At 38.2% G+C, this 17,576-nt stretch overlaps 1 protein-coding gene across 1 annotated transcript; it reads right to left on the bottom strand.

Moving 5' to 3' along the window:
• Positions 1-384: 384 nt before the first annotated feature.
• Positions 385-11,773, bottom strand: rad54l (RAD54 like). Its single transcript, XM_026148112.2, has 18 exons — positions 11,466-11,773; positions 11,283-11,363; positions 9,593-9,703; positions 9,426-9,486; positions 9,205-9,340; positions 9,008-9,077; positions 8,110-8,398; positions 7,203-7,327; positions 6,972-7,122; positions 6,765-6,891; positions 5,710-5,784; positions 3,808-3,938; positions 3,517-3,627; positions 3,037-3,160; positions 2,882-2,960; positions 2,621-2,800; positions 2,326-2,489; positions 385-1,057 (listed from the first exon to the last, which is right to left on the bottom strand). The coding sequence occupies exons 1-18, from the start codon at positions 11,466-11,468 to the stop codon at positions 856-858; spliced, it is 2,220 nt and encodes a 739-aa protein (XP_026003897.1). The 5' UTR covers positions 11,469-11,773; the 3' UTR covers positions 385-855.
• Between the last annotated feature and the right edge of the window lie 5,803 nt (positions 11,774-17,576).

Here is a 17,576-nt window from a genome sequence, read left to right as displayed (position 1 = left end):
TTGTCTGCAACCTCAGCAGATCAAAGGGAAATTAATTTGATCGCTGGTGTGTTCTGTGTTCTCACAGCTACAGTTAAACTCTCAAGATCAGAAATAAGTACAAACATTTCATATATTTTCTAAATAAACAAATTATTACATGCACATTCCTGTGACAACGCAACAGTTTGCTTCACTTAAAAGTAAGGCAAACTGTTGCATTCCTTTTGCAGTGCAGAGTTAAGCTGCACATATAAAATGCATACCCCCAGCAGAGAATCTATATTGTGCCATTATCACCAGCAGGAGGTGACACTAGTGTTAGGTCTCTGAAGTGGAATCTGTTCACAGAGCCAGCAATAAACAAAGGTAGAATTTACATCGTGAAAGACCACATATTAAATGTCCATTCTCAATAATTGTTTATTTATTAAAACACAAGCAAGTGGAAAGAAAGTACAACTATAGACCACGTTACATTGCTTGGAGCCAGGCCCAGGGGAGGGGCTTGTCAACAAGTGCCTGGTGGTCAGGCTAGCCTGTGCAGCCTGGCCGGGCTCAGTCACATCTTAACATAACATATTAATGTAATATGCCTGTCTTACAGAAGGTGCACACCTCTTTTTTATTACAGAAGGCTGTGATGACTAACTGAAACCAGACAAAAAAATTTATCTATACAGTAACGTGCATCACAGCTTGTAAATCATAGCACATTTTCCATAAATGCAAAAATGTGAAGAAATAACTGCCTTCTTGTCTGGTTATCAACCTTTATTTTTTCTGTTTAAAACAAATGGAAAAACTCAACAACACATAAATATCCATATTTACAGCATCTGTGGTAGTGTAACACAGCCTTCTGCATTCTTTCTTCTATACTACACCCATCTGGTCCTCATGAGAGCGCTGGTGGAAGACAAAGGACACAGCAGCATCCCAAGACGCTTTCAGCACTTGGTCCCTCAGGCCCTTCTTGTCAGAACAGTGGTTCCAATGGGAGAGGTCACTGTTACAGTCAGCATCATTGTCAGGTTGTCTTGTTTCTCTGCCATTCACACAGCGGCGACAGCGAAACCTAATACAGGAGGGGAAAGAGAGGCTGATTAAGAGCGTGCCATACATTATGATCCATAGTGTGAGATTATTTTTCTATCATAAGTTGCGCAGAGAAAAGACATAACTGTGAGAAAATAATTTCATTTCAGCGGAGCAATTAAATTTCTCACGTGTGAAGAACTTAGCAGCAATGAACACAGTGTCTGCTTTGTGCAGCTACAGTTTCCCCCCCTCGCGGGAGGCTTTTTCCACCTACAGAGGAATCCTGCTAACATGAATCAACTGACTTTTGACTGGATGCCCATAGGATCCTTTAATCAACAGTTCAGGTGATTGTGTTAAACAGTTACATTGGTTATTTACTGCGTAGCAGTATATATACTGACAACAGTCACTGGATTACATCACTGCTGAAGAAATCTTTAAAACCAGAAGATTCAAAGGTAAGTTCTGAAGCCTCTGCACTGCTGTCCCATTAATCTGCATGCCCTTTATAATTAAAAATAACAAGGATGAGGCAAGGAAGTGTGCATCATAATCAATCAATTATAATTATAGCCAAAATAGAAATATAACCATGCCACCAAAAAGCTGCTCAGTCAGCAGCAAACACGTTCACTTTGGTGGGATGTGCAGCTACAAGTGATAAATCAGTACAGACCGAGAAACTGTAGCCGTGGCCGCAAAGCACACACTCCTGCGGGTGCGACAGCTTCTTTGTGTGGCTTTTGAGTTTTACACGCGAGGGTCGTTAAATTTAAGCACAAAGAATTTAATTGTGCTGTTGAAATTAAATTCTTTTCTTGGATTATGTTTTTTTCTTGAATGCAACTTATGATAGAAAAATAATTCCATACATAGCATAATAATGGCTTCAAACCATTACTATCCACGTCAACCTAGCAATAAAAATGCCATAACTAACAACTTCGAATCACTTTTCACGACAGTGTCAAACCCTCTCAGTTTTGCTCAAATAACTATTAATCTCGAAAACTCACATTAACCTCACTTGGTGTCAGTTCTTGTGCGAAAGCCCATAAAACCTAAAAGCACATGATAGGCTGCCCAGAACATGATAGATGCAAAGATCTAACTGCAGCTGCAATGAGCTCTCAACTCAGAGAAGAACACATAACCTTTTACAGCTACGTCACTTGTGCCAAGAAAATTTCTACAAGATATTTGGGCTTTAATTTTAATTTACCATTTCTAGAGTAAATTAAGTTCTCTGGACAATTAGTAGACTGAACAGCACAGACAACGTGTGTGAGTAACGTGTTGTACTTGTCGTGTGTGTCACTAGTGGTCTCTTCGTTGAGAGTGAAGAGTTCTCGGAGTTCGCCCAGAGAGAAGTGACGCTCCACATCCTGCTCTTCATCCACCACACAGCTGCTCAGGGCTTTTTTATGGGCCTGCCTTTGCAGGATCTTCTCTTCAATTGTTCCCGTCTGTCGGGAAACAAGCACAAGTCAAAACTGGTAAATCTGTAACCAGCTCAGTGTAGATTTCAAAAGTAACCTGCTGTACTAAAACACTGAATGTGTGGTCCTAAACACTGTTGAAAATGCACTGAACTGACAGAGAGAAGTCGGTAGATGTAGCAGGTCTTCTTCTGACCATCTCTCCACACCCGAGCCATTGCTTGCTCGTCATTCGCTGGGTTCCAGTCGGGATCAAACATCACCAAGCGGTTAGCACCAATCAGATTGAGGCCACATCCACCAGCCTTGCTACTCAGCATGAAGATGAACTCTGGGTTCTGAGAGAAAGATGTCTTCAGACGCTGTTCAGAAGTCTTTCAAAGCTCTAAATATTGCTTCAAACTGATTTTCCAACTCACCGATGGGCTGTTGAACTTTTCCACAATCTTGGCTCTTTTCTTGATGGACATTGTGCCATCCAGCCGAACATAGAGGTATCTGACAAAGACACAAAGGAGGAGGAATTAAAATCATTTAAATAGCGCACTTAAAATAGTGATTTCTGCAAATATACCTTCTAGATCTGCAGAGCTTTTCAAAGAGATCCAGAGTCTGTGTGTAGTTGGAGACAAGCACCACTTTGTCTCTTGTTGTGGTCTTTGTCATTGCCAGAATGTAGTCGAGAACCAGCATTTTCCCTGAAATAAACAAAGCAATAAATAGAGAGAGGAGAGGCTGCATGACTTTAAAATAGCACCACCCTTTAGACACATTAGGCACATTTACAGAAAATTAGTCTTAACAAAAGAAGGCAATAAAAAAGTTAATTCTTATAAAACAATATTTTCTTTAATATTATGTAAATGTAAACATTAGACAAGCTATTAAATTGTGAAAACAACCCTGTTCACATTTTTACTTAGCTTATCTATCTGACCTAATGTTCTGTTTACATTCTACTAATCTAATGCTAATCTTCTTCCAACTAGTAAGTGTGGATGACCTGGAAGACCATCAGAGGAGCTGCACCACGATATGCTGTGCACGTTCTTACCAGAGAGCTGAGGTTCAACATCTTTGGTGGAGTAGTTTGGAGGGAAAAGTTCTAATGCCCCTTCAAATCCCTCCTCCCGTTCCACACACTTCTCATAAATAAGAGCTGGATCTGAGAAAGATGGCACTCATTTGTATTTTTTCCAAGCAGAAGATAATTCTAGATGTAAGACGACAATCTTGTTTTCTATTAATAGTTTACATTTTAGCTCAATTATGAGAGGACAATTTTTCTGATGATCACTGTAGTGTTCACAAATGCAACATTTTGTGTTACATTTTTCTCACTTACGATTGCACAGTTTCTTGAGTGATGTGATGGAAGACAGGGAGGAGACACTTATTTTGCCCTTTTGTAATGTCTCAATGGGTTTGGCCTGCTTTAGAAAGTGTTTATAGAGCTCTGTCTGTAGAGGGGTCAGCCTGCAAGGAATCACAAAGAGACACAAATTCAAATCAAATTCCATGTAAATTAAATCCTGTTTACATTTTTGTTTTGGGACACTCCATACTCCCAAAACACCTCCCACAGGACACCCCGAGGGACACGTTCGAATGCCTTCTCCAAGCCTACAAGACAAATGTAGACTGGTTGGGCAAACTCCCATGCTCCCTCGAGCATCCTCGAGTGGGTAAAGACCTGGTCCAGTCTTCCATGATCGGGACAAAAACTGCTCGAGTAAACCTCAAGTAAGGGATATATCAAAAGTATCATAATTTATCAGAAAAATAAATAAATTATGGTAGCCCCAATACTACCCCTCAGCCTCCTTGCAGGAGAATTTTCCTCTGTACGTTTCCTCTGAAAAGTCCCGGTTCTAGAAGATTTAATTAGCAAGTCACTAATCCTACTAACCCTACCCTTGGGTTACTGTATTTTTTCATATCTTGCACCAGGTGTTCAATATTTTAACAATACTGCTAATTGTAACCAATGTGTTAATTAGAGCATGCAAGAACATAAAAATATGTCCTTCCGACACCATAAGAAAATGACACGAGCTATTTTGCGAGGCTTTCACTCTAGCGATTCTGCTAGCTAAGTTTTAGACAGATGTTGATAATTTTTTATTGCTAAAACTAAGCAAGCTTTATAATCACTTAAAAATTTTGCAACAGCAACAAATGCAGTGTAAAATGTAAAAAACACTGGTGGCTGGCAGTGCTACACAGCCTCCTTGGAGAGGATATTATGCACCTATAATAGCAGATGCAGTTATTTCTCTAAGGTCTACTTAAACAAATCAACGAGCCTTATTTGTAACTGGTAACAAATAATGAAAGAAATGGTACGCTTTAATCTATGCACTAAGTCAGTCTGTTGAACCTCAGTATCATTCTCACTACAAACTGTAGCAATACTGACAGATCATTCCACGTCAGGTTTACACAAAATAAAACAATTATAAATGAAACAATAAGCATGTAATATCTTTTAACACTTATATCAAATTGTACCCTGGCCTTAAAATCCATACAGTTACAGCAATCTGACAGCATAAGGTTTAATTTAATCATTATAAAAACTCACTGTAAAACAATAGTTATTGAGAAAATGCTTTGAATATCATTTTGTCAAAAGACTGAAACAATGATGCTGGTATATTATATCGTGCCACTGATTAAAAAACAAACAAAAACAAATTGTATCAAAGTGTCCCAGACGCTCCGCAGATGCAGCTTTGCTATTGGTATGAGAAACCTATATGATATCCTTCCTGAGTACTACATATATGGCATGGGTTTTTTCATTTATTAATTTTTAACTTAAATTTTTTTTTAAATCCTACAATACTGCTTTCTTGAGCTATTGTGTTTTCAAAACTTGGCTCTGATACGAGATTTTTAGTAGATGCATGTATGGTTTCAATTTGAAAACCCTCATTTTCATCTTAGGTGATTTATCGTCTTTCACAAGATTTTCAGACAACTTGAACAATAACCTTGAGGTCAAAGTCACCAAGATTTTAACTTTGAGATTTTTAATAGATCTGGAAAAAAAAAAAAAAAAAAAAAAAACAAACCTGCGTCACCTCGTTCTCAAGTTATTGTGTTCACAAAGTTGGGTGTCCATGGTGCCCAGCACCCACCCAGCCAGCAGAGTGAGGACAATTTATAAAAATTAAAATATTAAAGAAGTTATCTCTGCTTAAAAAAAAAGAGGGTTCTTCATGTTGAGCACCAATCTACCTACCTGCAGCACACAATCTGCTCAATTTTCATAGGAAGATACTTGGACAAGATATCAGATGTCCTCCTTATCAAACACCTGTTGATACAGAATATGGTCATTACAACCGAAGCAGAATAAAAGAGAGTTCAGTTTGTTGAAGACATTCGTCTAAACGCAAAACATATAAATAAATATTTATTTTTAGGATGCTTATGTTTACTTGACTCTGTCTAACAAAGACAAAACAAAGGAGCAGGAATTAATATAATTTAATTAACACAATTAAAATAGTTGTTTCTCCAAATGTATCAGAGATTATGCTGCATAATCTCATTCTAAATCTAATCTATGAAAATCAGATAATGAAACAAAAACATGCTGCATTCAATTACAAAATTATATCTTAAAAGAAATCAAAATAAAAGCTAAAAGCCTAGAAATTAACAGGAACAGGTCATAAGATTAAATAAAGTTTCATCCCCTCTGTGTGTGTCCCAAGGATCCCAGGGGCTATGTTGTCTGGGGGGAGGGGGAGCCATTCAGAACCCCCTGTGCTGCTTTTTGAACAAAATGAAACAAGTGTGGACATTTCTGCAAGACAATGATGCCAAACATGCAGCCGAGGAAACTTTCAACTGGTTTCAGAGCTGCTACAATTACCCAGCCAATCACCTGACCTGAATCGAAATGAAAATCTGTGCGAAGAACTAAAGCTCAGAGTTCATAGAAGTGGCCCACAGAGCCTTCACAACCTGAGAAATGCATGCAACTAGGTTCTCCATACAGGAAATGTTGAAGCTGTCATTGCCAACAAAGGCTTTTGTATGAAGTATGAAATCAATTTCAGTAAGTGTGAAATACTTTTTTCCTGTATCATTTCTCATTATTACACATAACTTAATTTATGAACAGCTATGGGTTCTTTACATGAGTGGATTGTTACCGACATCCGGTGAGAATTTTGTGTCAATAGCACTCTTGAAAATATATTTACTTAGAAAATAGCACCAGCACCTGCCTGAAGGCAGTTTATATTATAAGGTAAAGTACTTTAGTGTTCTGTTGCATGAACTTACCTGTTGACTATGCTGATTAGCTCCTTCAGTTTTTCTTCCCCACTCAGTCTTTCTTTATCACTGGCATCTGCATCCCGTCCCTTAAGGATGGGAAGTTCGAATCGCTTTTTAAATTCCTGGGATGTGCCTGCAATCCAGATGAAACGGTAAACAAATCTGATCAGAAAAGAGCTTTTTACCTATTTCTGTATTTGTAATGCTGCTTACCAAGAATACCAGCATTAACAAAGTGGACCAGGCTGAAGTACTCCAGAAGGTCATTCTGTATGGGTGTGCCTGATATCAGCACTCTCCTCTGGGCACTCATGGTGTTCAGGGCCTGATATGTCTGGTTATCAGAGTTCTTAAGCCGATGGCCCTGAAGAATACAATAGTACTGTTACATCCTAACTTCGAGAGTTCTTGATAGCTCTGAATTGTATGGATAAAGTGAAATACTTCGTCACAGATGATAAGTCCAACTTTTCCCCTGTGCAGAACCTCAGCGTGCAGTCGAAATGTCTCATATGAAATGATGAGGATGGGTGTGTGTGCTCTCAAGCTGCGCTGCGAAATGAAACTCTCTGAAAGAACAGAAAACAAACAAATGACCCTTTAGGGAAGCTCATCTAACAAACTTCTTACTATTTAAACAATATTAGCAATAGCTCTCAAGTAAAACCATCTTCTCTTAAACTTAAGTCTGCTTGGGCAACAATTTCAATCATGTACACTGGGGCGATCGTGGCTCAAGAGTTGGGAGTTCGCCTTGTAATCGGAAGGTTGCCGGTTCGAGCCCCGGCTTGGACAGTCTCGGTCGTTGTGTCCTTGGGCAAGACACTTCACCTGTTGCCTACTGGTGGTGGTCAGAGGGCCCGGTGGCGCCAGTGTCCGGCAGCCTCGCCTCTGTCAGTGTGCCCCAGGGTGGCTGTGGTTACAATGTAGCTTGCCATCACCAGTGTGTGAATGTGTGTGTGAATGGGTGGATGACTGGATATGTAAAGCGCTTTGGGGTCCTTAGGGACTAGTAAAACGCTATATAAATACAGGCCATTTTACACTCTATGACAATGTTTAGAATATTTTTATTCTACTGGAAAAAAACTTTTCACTGACAATCACTGAAAGGTCTTCCTTAAGCTAGCAAAAGATATAATGCTGAGATCAAAGATTATTATACTCAGACAATCTGGGGATACACTTCTTTTTGTTTTTTCTTGGCCAGCTGACCAATCAGAGACTAAGCTTTTTAACAGGGCGGGCTCAAAGAGACAGGAGCTAAGACTATAACTTTGGTCCATTACAAGGCTTTTCCAACAACCTTTCTGTGGATATTTATAATGAGAGAGAAATTAAAGTTAGATACCTAGTTGTCTATTAATGCCTTCCTTTGATCCTCCATCAATGGCCAATGGTGTGATACGTGTTCCCAGCCACTTTCTGACTTCATTATACCAGTTATGAACCAAGCTTGAAGGTGACACCACAATGGCCTTGTCTATCTCTGGCTTAGTATCAGGGCTTTGGCGTAGCAGGGTCCACATGAGGGTGATGCACTGCAAGGTCTTTCCCAACCCCATCTCATCAGCCATGATGCAGCCATAAGATCCTGGTATGCGTCGGCCCGTCACACACTCCCACATGAACTTTACACCCTTAAGAAATTAAAGACATTCAATGTGAATTTCAAAGAAAAAAAAAAAACATCACTTAAGGTGAACTACACTGCTTTTTTGGAGCTGAGTCACACTTCACTCTCTTCTTACTAGTTGGCATAAGATATCAAAGTTTCAGAAGCAGCTTGCAAACTACTTTTGGAGGACTGTAACAAGCTGAATTTGTGGCTAGCTGAGCCATGAGGTAAAATACAATGTTAAATTAAACCGTGACAACATCCAAAACCGTTGAAGACATTAAGAATAACTAACTGTGCACAGGCACAAATCTGTGATTCATTAACATTTTCATTCATATTTTACAAACAAATTTAGCAATGCCTCTAAACATTACCCAAGACTTGGCAGTCTTGGGTAATTTAAACAGAAGTATTTAAAGACAAGAAGTTTTACGTTACAGTTTTTTAATATTCTTGGTTAAACTAACATTTATTCTCTTATAATAATTTATAAGATGATTTGTTTTTGTAAATCTAGAGTCAAGCATGAAACATTCCACAGTATATGTTTAATACTATGATACTGTTGTATGATATGTGCAATACAGTAGCATAGAGTAGTTTATGTGTAAAGATATCTTGTGTTTACCTGTCTCTGATGGGGTCTGAGCACTTTGCCTAACACTGGATCCACAACCACATGAACGGGTAGTTTTTCTCTGAAAAGAGCAAAGATAGCTTGTGTCACACAAGTATTTTTTAAATCACAAACATGAACAGCACTCTGACAAGAAAGTATTGAGTAAAAGATGATGTATTGAAGAAGGAGTTGTGTTTTTGACCTACTTGTCAGCTTTGATCAGGTCATGGGCACTCAGAGCTGGAGGCTCGTAAAGAATCAGAGCATCTTCGGCAAAAGGATCATGGAGTGGTCTTCTCACTCCTGCACGCTTTACACCAAGTGCCCTGATTCCCAGTGATCCTGTAGGTATTTCATTAACACAGCAGTGAAGTAATATGCCTGCTGTACTAAAATTAAAAGAGCCATGGTGAGAGAAAAATGTTACCTGCATAATTTGGAATAGGAATTTTAAACGGTTTGGACAGGATACTTTGAATAAATGCCTCCTGCAGAAAAGATTTTTAACAGGTAAGCCTCGTTAAATCATTAAACTTTATTCACACACAAAATCTATACAAAGATATTTATCTGACAGCTTTAAACAATGCTTACATGTTTTTCACCATCCATACATGCAGGACGGTTGTTGATCTGCGTCAGAGGCTTTCTATGGATAGAAATGTGGTTTTCTCTCATTTCATTATCGCCTTTTCTTCTTTTCTCCTGCATAAAAAATATAAATAAATAATGAAAATGTTTTTTAAATATCTGTAAATGGCATACACCATAAATTAGGCCCCTCACTTTCTGCCATGGCTCTTTAAAAAAAACAAACAAAAACAAAATTCAGCAGGTTATCCACTGCTCTAATTTTCTACTAAAATAAATATATATATATATATATATATATATATATATATATATATATATATATATATATATATATATATAGCTTGAATCCCTGTTCATATACTGACATTTCTGAATGTTTGTTTTGTAATTCATAACTCCTGAAAAAAGTAAGCACATTACATTTGTGTGTGTGTGTCTTTTAAAAACAAAAACACTAATGAGGAAGCTGTTAACAGTCTTTTAATAACATACACAAGTGGCAAAAAAATGATGTCTGGCTAGATGTGTATAACTCATATTTCTATAATTAAACATAAAATTACTGTCGCATCTTTACCTTACAATATTAAGCGTCTTGAGGCGACTGTTGTTGTGATTTGGCGCTACAGTGGTCCCTCGTTTATCGCGGGAGTTACGTTCTAAAAATAAGCCGCGATAGGAAATAGCCAACTTTATATTTTACAATCATTATAGATGTTTCAAGGCTGTAAAACCCCTCACTACACTCTTTATACACTTTTCTCAGACAGGCACGAACATTTTCAGATTTTCTTCTCCTGTTTAAACACTCTCAAAGTCCAAACCTTCGTAGAAAAATAAGTCCAGTATTATAGAATGAAACCAAAGGCACCCACAGGTGCATTTGATGGTGCAAAATTTATGGTTGACATTGTTGTGTTTTGGGGGGAGAACTTACAAACATACACACAGCAGGGGCATAATTTCCAGGGGGGTTATGACTCCCCCCCCCAGTAATCAGACGCTATCAATATAATCCCCCCAATAAAATTATGAATTATCTTGCATAAATAGGCTGTTGATTTTCTTTACTCATTTCAATTATTACCAGCAAAATAGTTGCATGTTTAATCATCTGGAAATTTACCCAGATTTATTTATTTATTTTGACAGAGATCTTGACCCCCCCAATGTTCAGCACAAAGTTAGGCCCATGAACATACAGTACAGCACTTCAGAGTCACACTGCTAGCAAATGTAAATTTGACGTGCTGGACGCATTCTGTGCTGTGCAGGAGATGCGGTACGGAGGAGATTGATTGACAATGGTCTACAGCCAATCAGGTCGCAGAACACGATGTGCTATAAAAAACAAAAAACAAACATGTAAAATTGCACAAAAAAATCCGCGAAACAGTGAGGCCGCGAAAGCTGAACCGCGTTATAGCGATGGACCACTGTATACAAATGAACCTGAATTGAATTGAAAGTTTTAATAGGAAAACCCTTAATCTAAGAAATCAACTTGGGATGTAACACCTAAAATTTAAAACATCCTATTCTCCTAGGATGCCTAAAGGCTAAAGTGCACGCTTACTTTCCTATTTGAAACGATGTCTAAAGGCAGGTTTAAAAAGGTGTGACACAGGTCAAGAAGCACTCCAACATTAACACCTTAGCTCCAGATATACAGCAGCGGTCCTGTACTTACAGGTTTATGTGTCCACTCATCTTCACAGTAGTCTCCCTCCTGCTTGCGTTTGGCAATCTGACTGGGAGCGAGACTCCTCCGCTGGGACGGAGGTTCATATATTGGCATTACAATTTCTTAATCAACACCCTAATGTAGTGTGTAGGCCAAATGAAATAACTACGAATACGGCTTATTACTTACCATTTCCACGTCTATTCTATGTGGCTGTAGTAATGCTGAGACGTCTCGCCTCACCGTGTTGCTAGCGTTTGTTCGTAGTTACCGCTGTCTGCTTCTTGTCTGTGCCGGTGTACTCCTCCGGTACTATAAACACTCGTTTAACAAATACGTGTTCCCAGCGTTAACGTGAAACGCACTACTAGGTGTATATAGTTAATAGCAAAATCACGATAACGTCAGTATACATAAAGTATACGGCGCACTTTCCTCCTCGTTTCAACTTGGCGCTAATTGTTGTACAACACTACGGAAAGCCGGAAGGACAACAAACTGTTGTAGGCTCGATCTTTATTCGTCCTGTTCAATGAAGCAGAGTACCTGTTGAGTTCACTCTGTTATTAGTGACATTTCTTTATTTGAAATTATAAAGTGAACAGTCAGTCATTCCAGTTCAGTTTGTACAGTAGACATACCAGGCAAATAAGAGTAACAATTAGCAGTACAAATAAAATATGAAGGGTAAATAAGAACGGGGGAGCGATATGAGAGACTTCATAATAGCTTTGTACTTGAAAATTGTATCTGTGACAGCTAATTTGTTGCTGTTATTGGTGACATTTCAAACACCCTTCAGTAACCATTCCGTCATTGACAGGAAGCTCAGTCATGCTTTTCAGTCTTGAAATTGAGCAAAAAGTAACAAAAAGTAATATCAATGACACCATGGCACTTTGTAACAAAAGGTGTGGTTGATTGTCCCGATGAAAAGGTTTTTTTCCCCCAATTTTTTAAAACGTGTTGATAGATCAATAAGTTTAGAAATTAACACCACATAATGTTGATTTATTTAGACTATGAATATAAACCAATGACTATTTTGAATTATTCAATTACTCAGCCAACCTTTTTGCCCGTAACCAAACTGCAGGGGGTGCAACAGGGCCTCTATGATGTCTTTAAAGTAGCTTAACACCAGGAAAAACTGTGACATCAGAATATCACTCTTTTTATCTTAGGATAATTGTAAGAGCATGTTCTCTTCTCAGGAGAAATTGCCGCCGGCGTAAATGAGGTTGTTTTGCGAGTGTTACAGATCTTCAAAGAAATCACCCCAGCCCTCACTCCAAACAGCTGATAAGAGTTACACACCCGCCCACATCTATAACATTCAATTTTATTTTGTTTATACAACGCCAAATCACACCAAAAGTCGCCTCTATTCGCTTTATACTGTAAGGCAGACCCTACAATATTAGCCACATGTATACATGTGTTAACATTTATTAGAACATATATATAATGTATTAGACCATTAACAATGGTCTTTGAAAACCTGGAGAGAACTTTAAAAAAAATTACAGTAGTTGAAAGTCTGGCCTCTCTTATGCAAAATTTAGAGAAATGATGGATGAATGATGACTCAAGACTTTTAAGTTTAAAGAAATTTAGAGGATTAATCTATTACAGAAAAAATGTAGGTCATGCTCATAATTCTAACAGAAGTCTGAACAACTAACAATCCATCAAACAAGAACAAGAAACTAAATGAAGAGGTAAGGGTTTTTTGGGTTGTTTTTTTTTTGGGGGGGGGGGGGGGGGGGTGTCTTTAGCCATCAGAATTGTTGGGAACATATTGGTCCATTAGATTGACCTTTGTTATTTTATTTTATTTTATTTTATTACAGACTGCACAGACATGACTGGGGGAGAGGAGAGAAAGAAAGAAAGAAAGAAAGAAAGAAAGAAAGAAAGAAAGAAAGAAAGAAAGAAAGAAAGAAAGAAAGAAAGAAAGAAAGAAAGAAAGAAAGAAAGAAAGAAAGAAAGGGAAGAGGGACAGTGCGAGACAACACTTAAAAAAAAGAAAAAAAATCACCTGGACCACCTGTTGAGAGAAAAAAAGAGGAAACAAGCAAAAAGAGAGCAATACAATGCAGTGATGTGCCCGTGGGCTCTGCCAGTAGGCAGCCATGCCAGAGTGGACCGAGCACCAGGCCCAGAGGCCCGAGGTCCGAGGGCCCCCCCAGCCCCCAGAAGACTTCCGACTGAGCCACGGGCACCCAGCCCCGCCAAGCAGCCACCGGGAGTGAGCCTGTACATACCTGAGCACCCAGCCCCGGGCATCAAGAACAAGCAAAGCACCAACGCCTGAGGGCATCAGCCACCAGCAGGGAGTGTGGTGGGGTAGATAGGCCCCCATACCTGGGAGGGCCTGAGATGTTCCCAGAGAGGCGAGTCTCGAACTGGGAAGAGTTTCATCCATCTATTTTACGTTTTTACATTTTAACAGCTGAAAATATTTAAGAATGAAAGCTATCAAAAGAATGTAAAATCCAACGTATCCATAAAAATCCTGACTTTTTTTTACCCTAATGACAAATATTGCCATCTTCTCACAAACAGATGTAAAAATATTATATAATAATACTTTTTTTTCTTCATTTAAAATCACACAGTCTTTTAAAAAACACTTCAGCCTGAGGTCCAATCAAGTAACAAGGATTAAAACTTACAAACAGAACAGCTTATAAACTACAAACTAAAGGTTCTTAATGCTGTAACAAGTAGAGGAAATTATACAAACAAACTTTTGTATTCCAATCTCCTAAATGTTTGTTATTGTTGTTGTTGTTTAATAATAATCAGCTCATGAATAAATGCCACTACTTTGAGTCTGTATAATTCAATTACCGAGCAATTTTCATTTTAATTCAAATCATTTAATTACTGAGCCTTCACTTCCATTCAGTGAGCTTTGAACATGTCTTTGGTCCACCTGTTGTTCTTTACGATACTAACCACCAGTTTTGGACTTTGACTTCAGTTCACAGCAGCCGCTGTTGGCAACCATCATCTCATCACCCGTCAGCTTTAGAAAAGGATCCCTAACCATCAAACGTGATTCCCTGTCAGCAAGCTCGGTGATGGCAGGAATGAAGAGCCGATAATGATATTTGATGATTTGAAAATCAGATTTTATATAAAGGATTATATGTATTTATGGCAAATAATATGAGTGTGAAATTTAAAAATAAACTTGACTATCATATTATTACAAGGTTGTTATTGTGGATGTCCAAACATCTCTCTTGCCAACATGAAAGTTGCAGAGAGCCCTCTAGTGGAAAAATTATGCAAGATCAACATGTTATAAATGCTCATACCAATAGATCGGCAAATGGCTAATAGAAGCCTCGACCTTGCCCTATTTACTTCACAGTTTTTAAGATTGTGGCTTTGTTTTTGTAAATTAATAATGTTGAGGTTTCTCTCTTCATATTTCACTGAAGTGCATAAATGAATACTAAGAAAATATTTTTTAATATTAAGTTTCAAGTTAATGTCTCCTTTTCCTAACCCTCTCTCAGCAGAGCTCCCCATGGACAAACTGACAGCTGAACTCCAGACAGATCTGCACTTCATGATACTTTTGCTGAAACAGTCTCCATATTTCATCTCCCTTCATGTGGCTGAGATAAGTTACCCACAGGCTTCTCTCAAAGCTGGTTTCTCACCACTTTGTCAGGTAATTTGGCAAACAACATGACAGTTCACAAGTTTGAATGAGCAGTTTGAAATTACACTGAAAATAACAAAATGTTCTCCTCTATGTGAGGAAAGTGTTTGCTGAACAAAACTGCTTTAAGCATTCAAAGGACATTTTGTTCCTTGCTCATGTAGATTGGATTTCTAGATAATTAAAGACCCAAACTTGTAATGAACTAATTGTACTTACATGTACTGTGTTTATTTACACAAATAACTTTTCCTCCCTTGCCATAAGATGTAAGAAACAACTTTGAGCCACATTCAATGTATTTATCCCAAAAAGTTGATTGTGTTTGTCTGGACGTAGTGTTTTCAATGAGAGAAACATTTTGTCACTCATCCAAGTCACTTCTTCAGTCTCAGCTACTGCAGGTTTCCCCAACCTTATGAAAAGTACTTTTGCATAGTAACTGAAACTAGCACCACTGACAAACACGGGCTGTGATGTCAGTTTCTTCATTATTATTATGCAAATTGTCATGGCAATTGATCAACAACCATTGATCAGTGGTCATCATGAGCATTATTCAAAGAGAGTTGGGGAACGCCTGCAATAACAACATCATAAGATGGTGACAGGTGTACCCTTAGGCCCCCTCATTGATTCAGAGAGGGTCTTTCCCTTTTCACGTAAATGGCCTCCTTGACTCTGCACTCAGACCAGCGTTCCTCCCTGTCCAGGATGTTACATCCTCATCATTGAAAGAGTGTCCACTGGCCTGTTGGTGTGAATAGACTGAAGAGTCCTGGCCTGACGAGGTAGCTCTTCTGTGTTGTGGCATCTCCTTCGCCAGAGGTTGTTTGGTTTCCCCAACATATAAATCATGGCACTCAACAACGTGCACTATATTACTCTGTTTGTATCAGGGGACAGCATGTTTTGGGGGGTTTAAAAACCACAGAGAAAATGCATCTCAACTGTTTCAATACTTCTGACATATATGGGATCACTAAGGGTTTTCGCTTTTGCAGCAGTTGTCCTTCTCTCCTGGATTGGCTGGGGCTTTCTTTAGGTGCCTTCCCAGCTTTGACAAATGTCCAGCTGGGATAACCACATTTACTCAGGGCCTTCTTTATAAGGTTGGGGAAACCTGCAGTCAGCTGAGACAGAAGAGTTCCTAGGATGAGTGACGAAACATTTTCCCCACTGAAAACGCTACGTCCAGATGAACAGAATCAACCTTTTGGAATCTTTAAGAACTTTAATCAGATGTAAAAAGTCATACACAAGTTGTACCTTTACTATAAAAAACAAAAAACAAAAAAGGCAATGTTGACAAACTGAACTTTAATTGCAGGATAGTTCTAGGATATTTTACAGGATATTTTATGTAACCAATTTTATCAAGGGCAATTTATTTAATTTTAAAGAAAAGGAAAAATTGTAAAAACAAAAAACAAACAAACAAAAAAAACCCCCAAAAAACCAAACAAACACAAAAAACCCTGAAACGATCAATTCTAAACTGCTGCTAAATATACCCACCGCAGAACCGCAGATTAATTCTTTCCCTAGCCACGCAGAATGAAATCCCTTTGAGGATGGAGAACGCCAAAAAAGTTCCCAAACTTCCTCCAAGTTCCAGTCCAATATAGGAGCGATGAGTAGAGCAAATCCCCAAAATACTAAATCAAATTTATACTCTACAGTGGATTGAAAAAGAGAAGCTAAATCCTCTGTAAAATCCAGTGCATATTTCAGGGTCTTCGACTCTTATGCTCACTTTGACGAAATCCTGAGGAAATAAAACGTAATTGTTTTTATACAGTTTTAAATCCTGTTCTTCTCCCCATCAAATCACTCGATTCAGACTTTTCACATATAATTAAAAGAGTTTAAAAATGAAAAACACTTTATTACATGTTGTGCTTTTTATGTTGTAATTTAACATGATCTAAAAGTTTATTTGGTGACACAGAAACAGAGTATTTTAAAACTTTACATGTAGTTTGGATCCACACAAGTCTATATGGTCTGTGTGTAGCCCTATTGAGAAATGCCCACAAAAAATTGGACACATCGGCGTAACTTTGTGCTGAACAATTTACCCAAATAAATCTGGGTAAATTCCCAGACGTTTAAACCTGCAACTCTTTTGCTGGTGAGTAAAGAAAATCAGCAGCCTACTTATGCAAGATAATTCATAATTTTATTGGGAGGGGGGTTATATTGGTAGGGTCTGATTATTGGGGGTTGTCATAACCCCCCTAACCCCCCTGGAAATTATGCCCCTGCACCAGACAATGGTTTGTACTCACTCAGCATCAGCACCACCTGACTTTGATGGGAGAGGTTGACAGATAAAATTACTTCATGATCACTGCAGCGCAAGAACAGTGAAATAATGAATTAAATTGTGAAATAATTAATAGTTCGTCAGTTAAAAAACATAGGAAATGAATAAATGAATTATAAGGAAATAAACTGATATTTAATTACTTAAATATTAATTATTTCCCATGTTTATTAATTAATGACACATTAATGAACTAACTGGTGATGTATTTATTCAGTTTTCAGTGCTTGTGGCCCTCCATATTTAAATGAGATCCAATCCAACTTTGAATGATGATTCAAAAGCTGTA

This window comes from Astatotilapia calliptera, chromosome 17, assembly GCF_964374335.1.
Source record: "Astatotilapia calliptera chromosome 17, fAstCal68.1, whole genome shotgun sequence".
In the NCBI taxonomy this organism is placed as follows: Eukaryota; Metazoa; Chordata; class Actinopteri; order Cichliformes; family Cichlidae; genus Astatotilapia; species Astatotilapia calliptera.
Note: the sequence above shows the minus strand (reverse complement) of the source record. Positions and strands in the feature narration are given on the sequence as shown.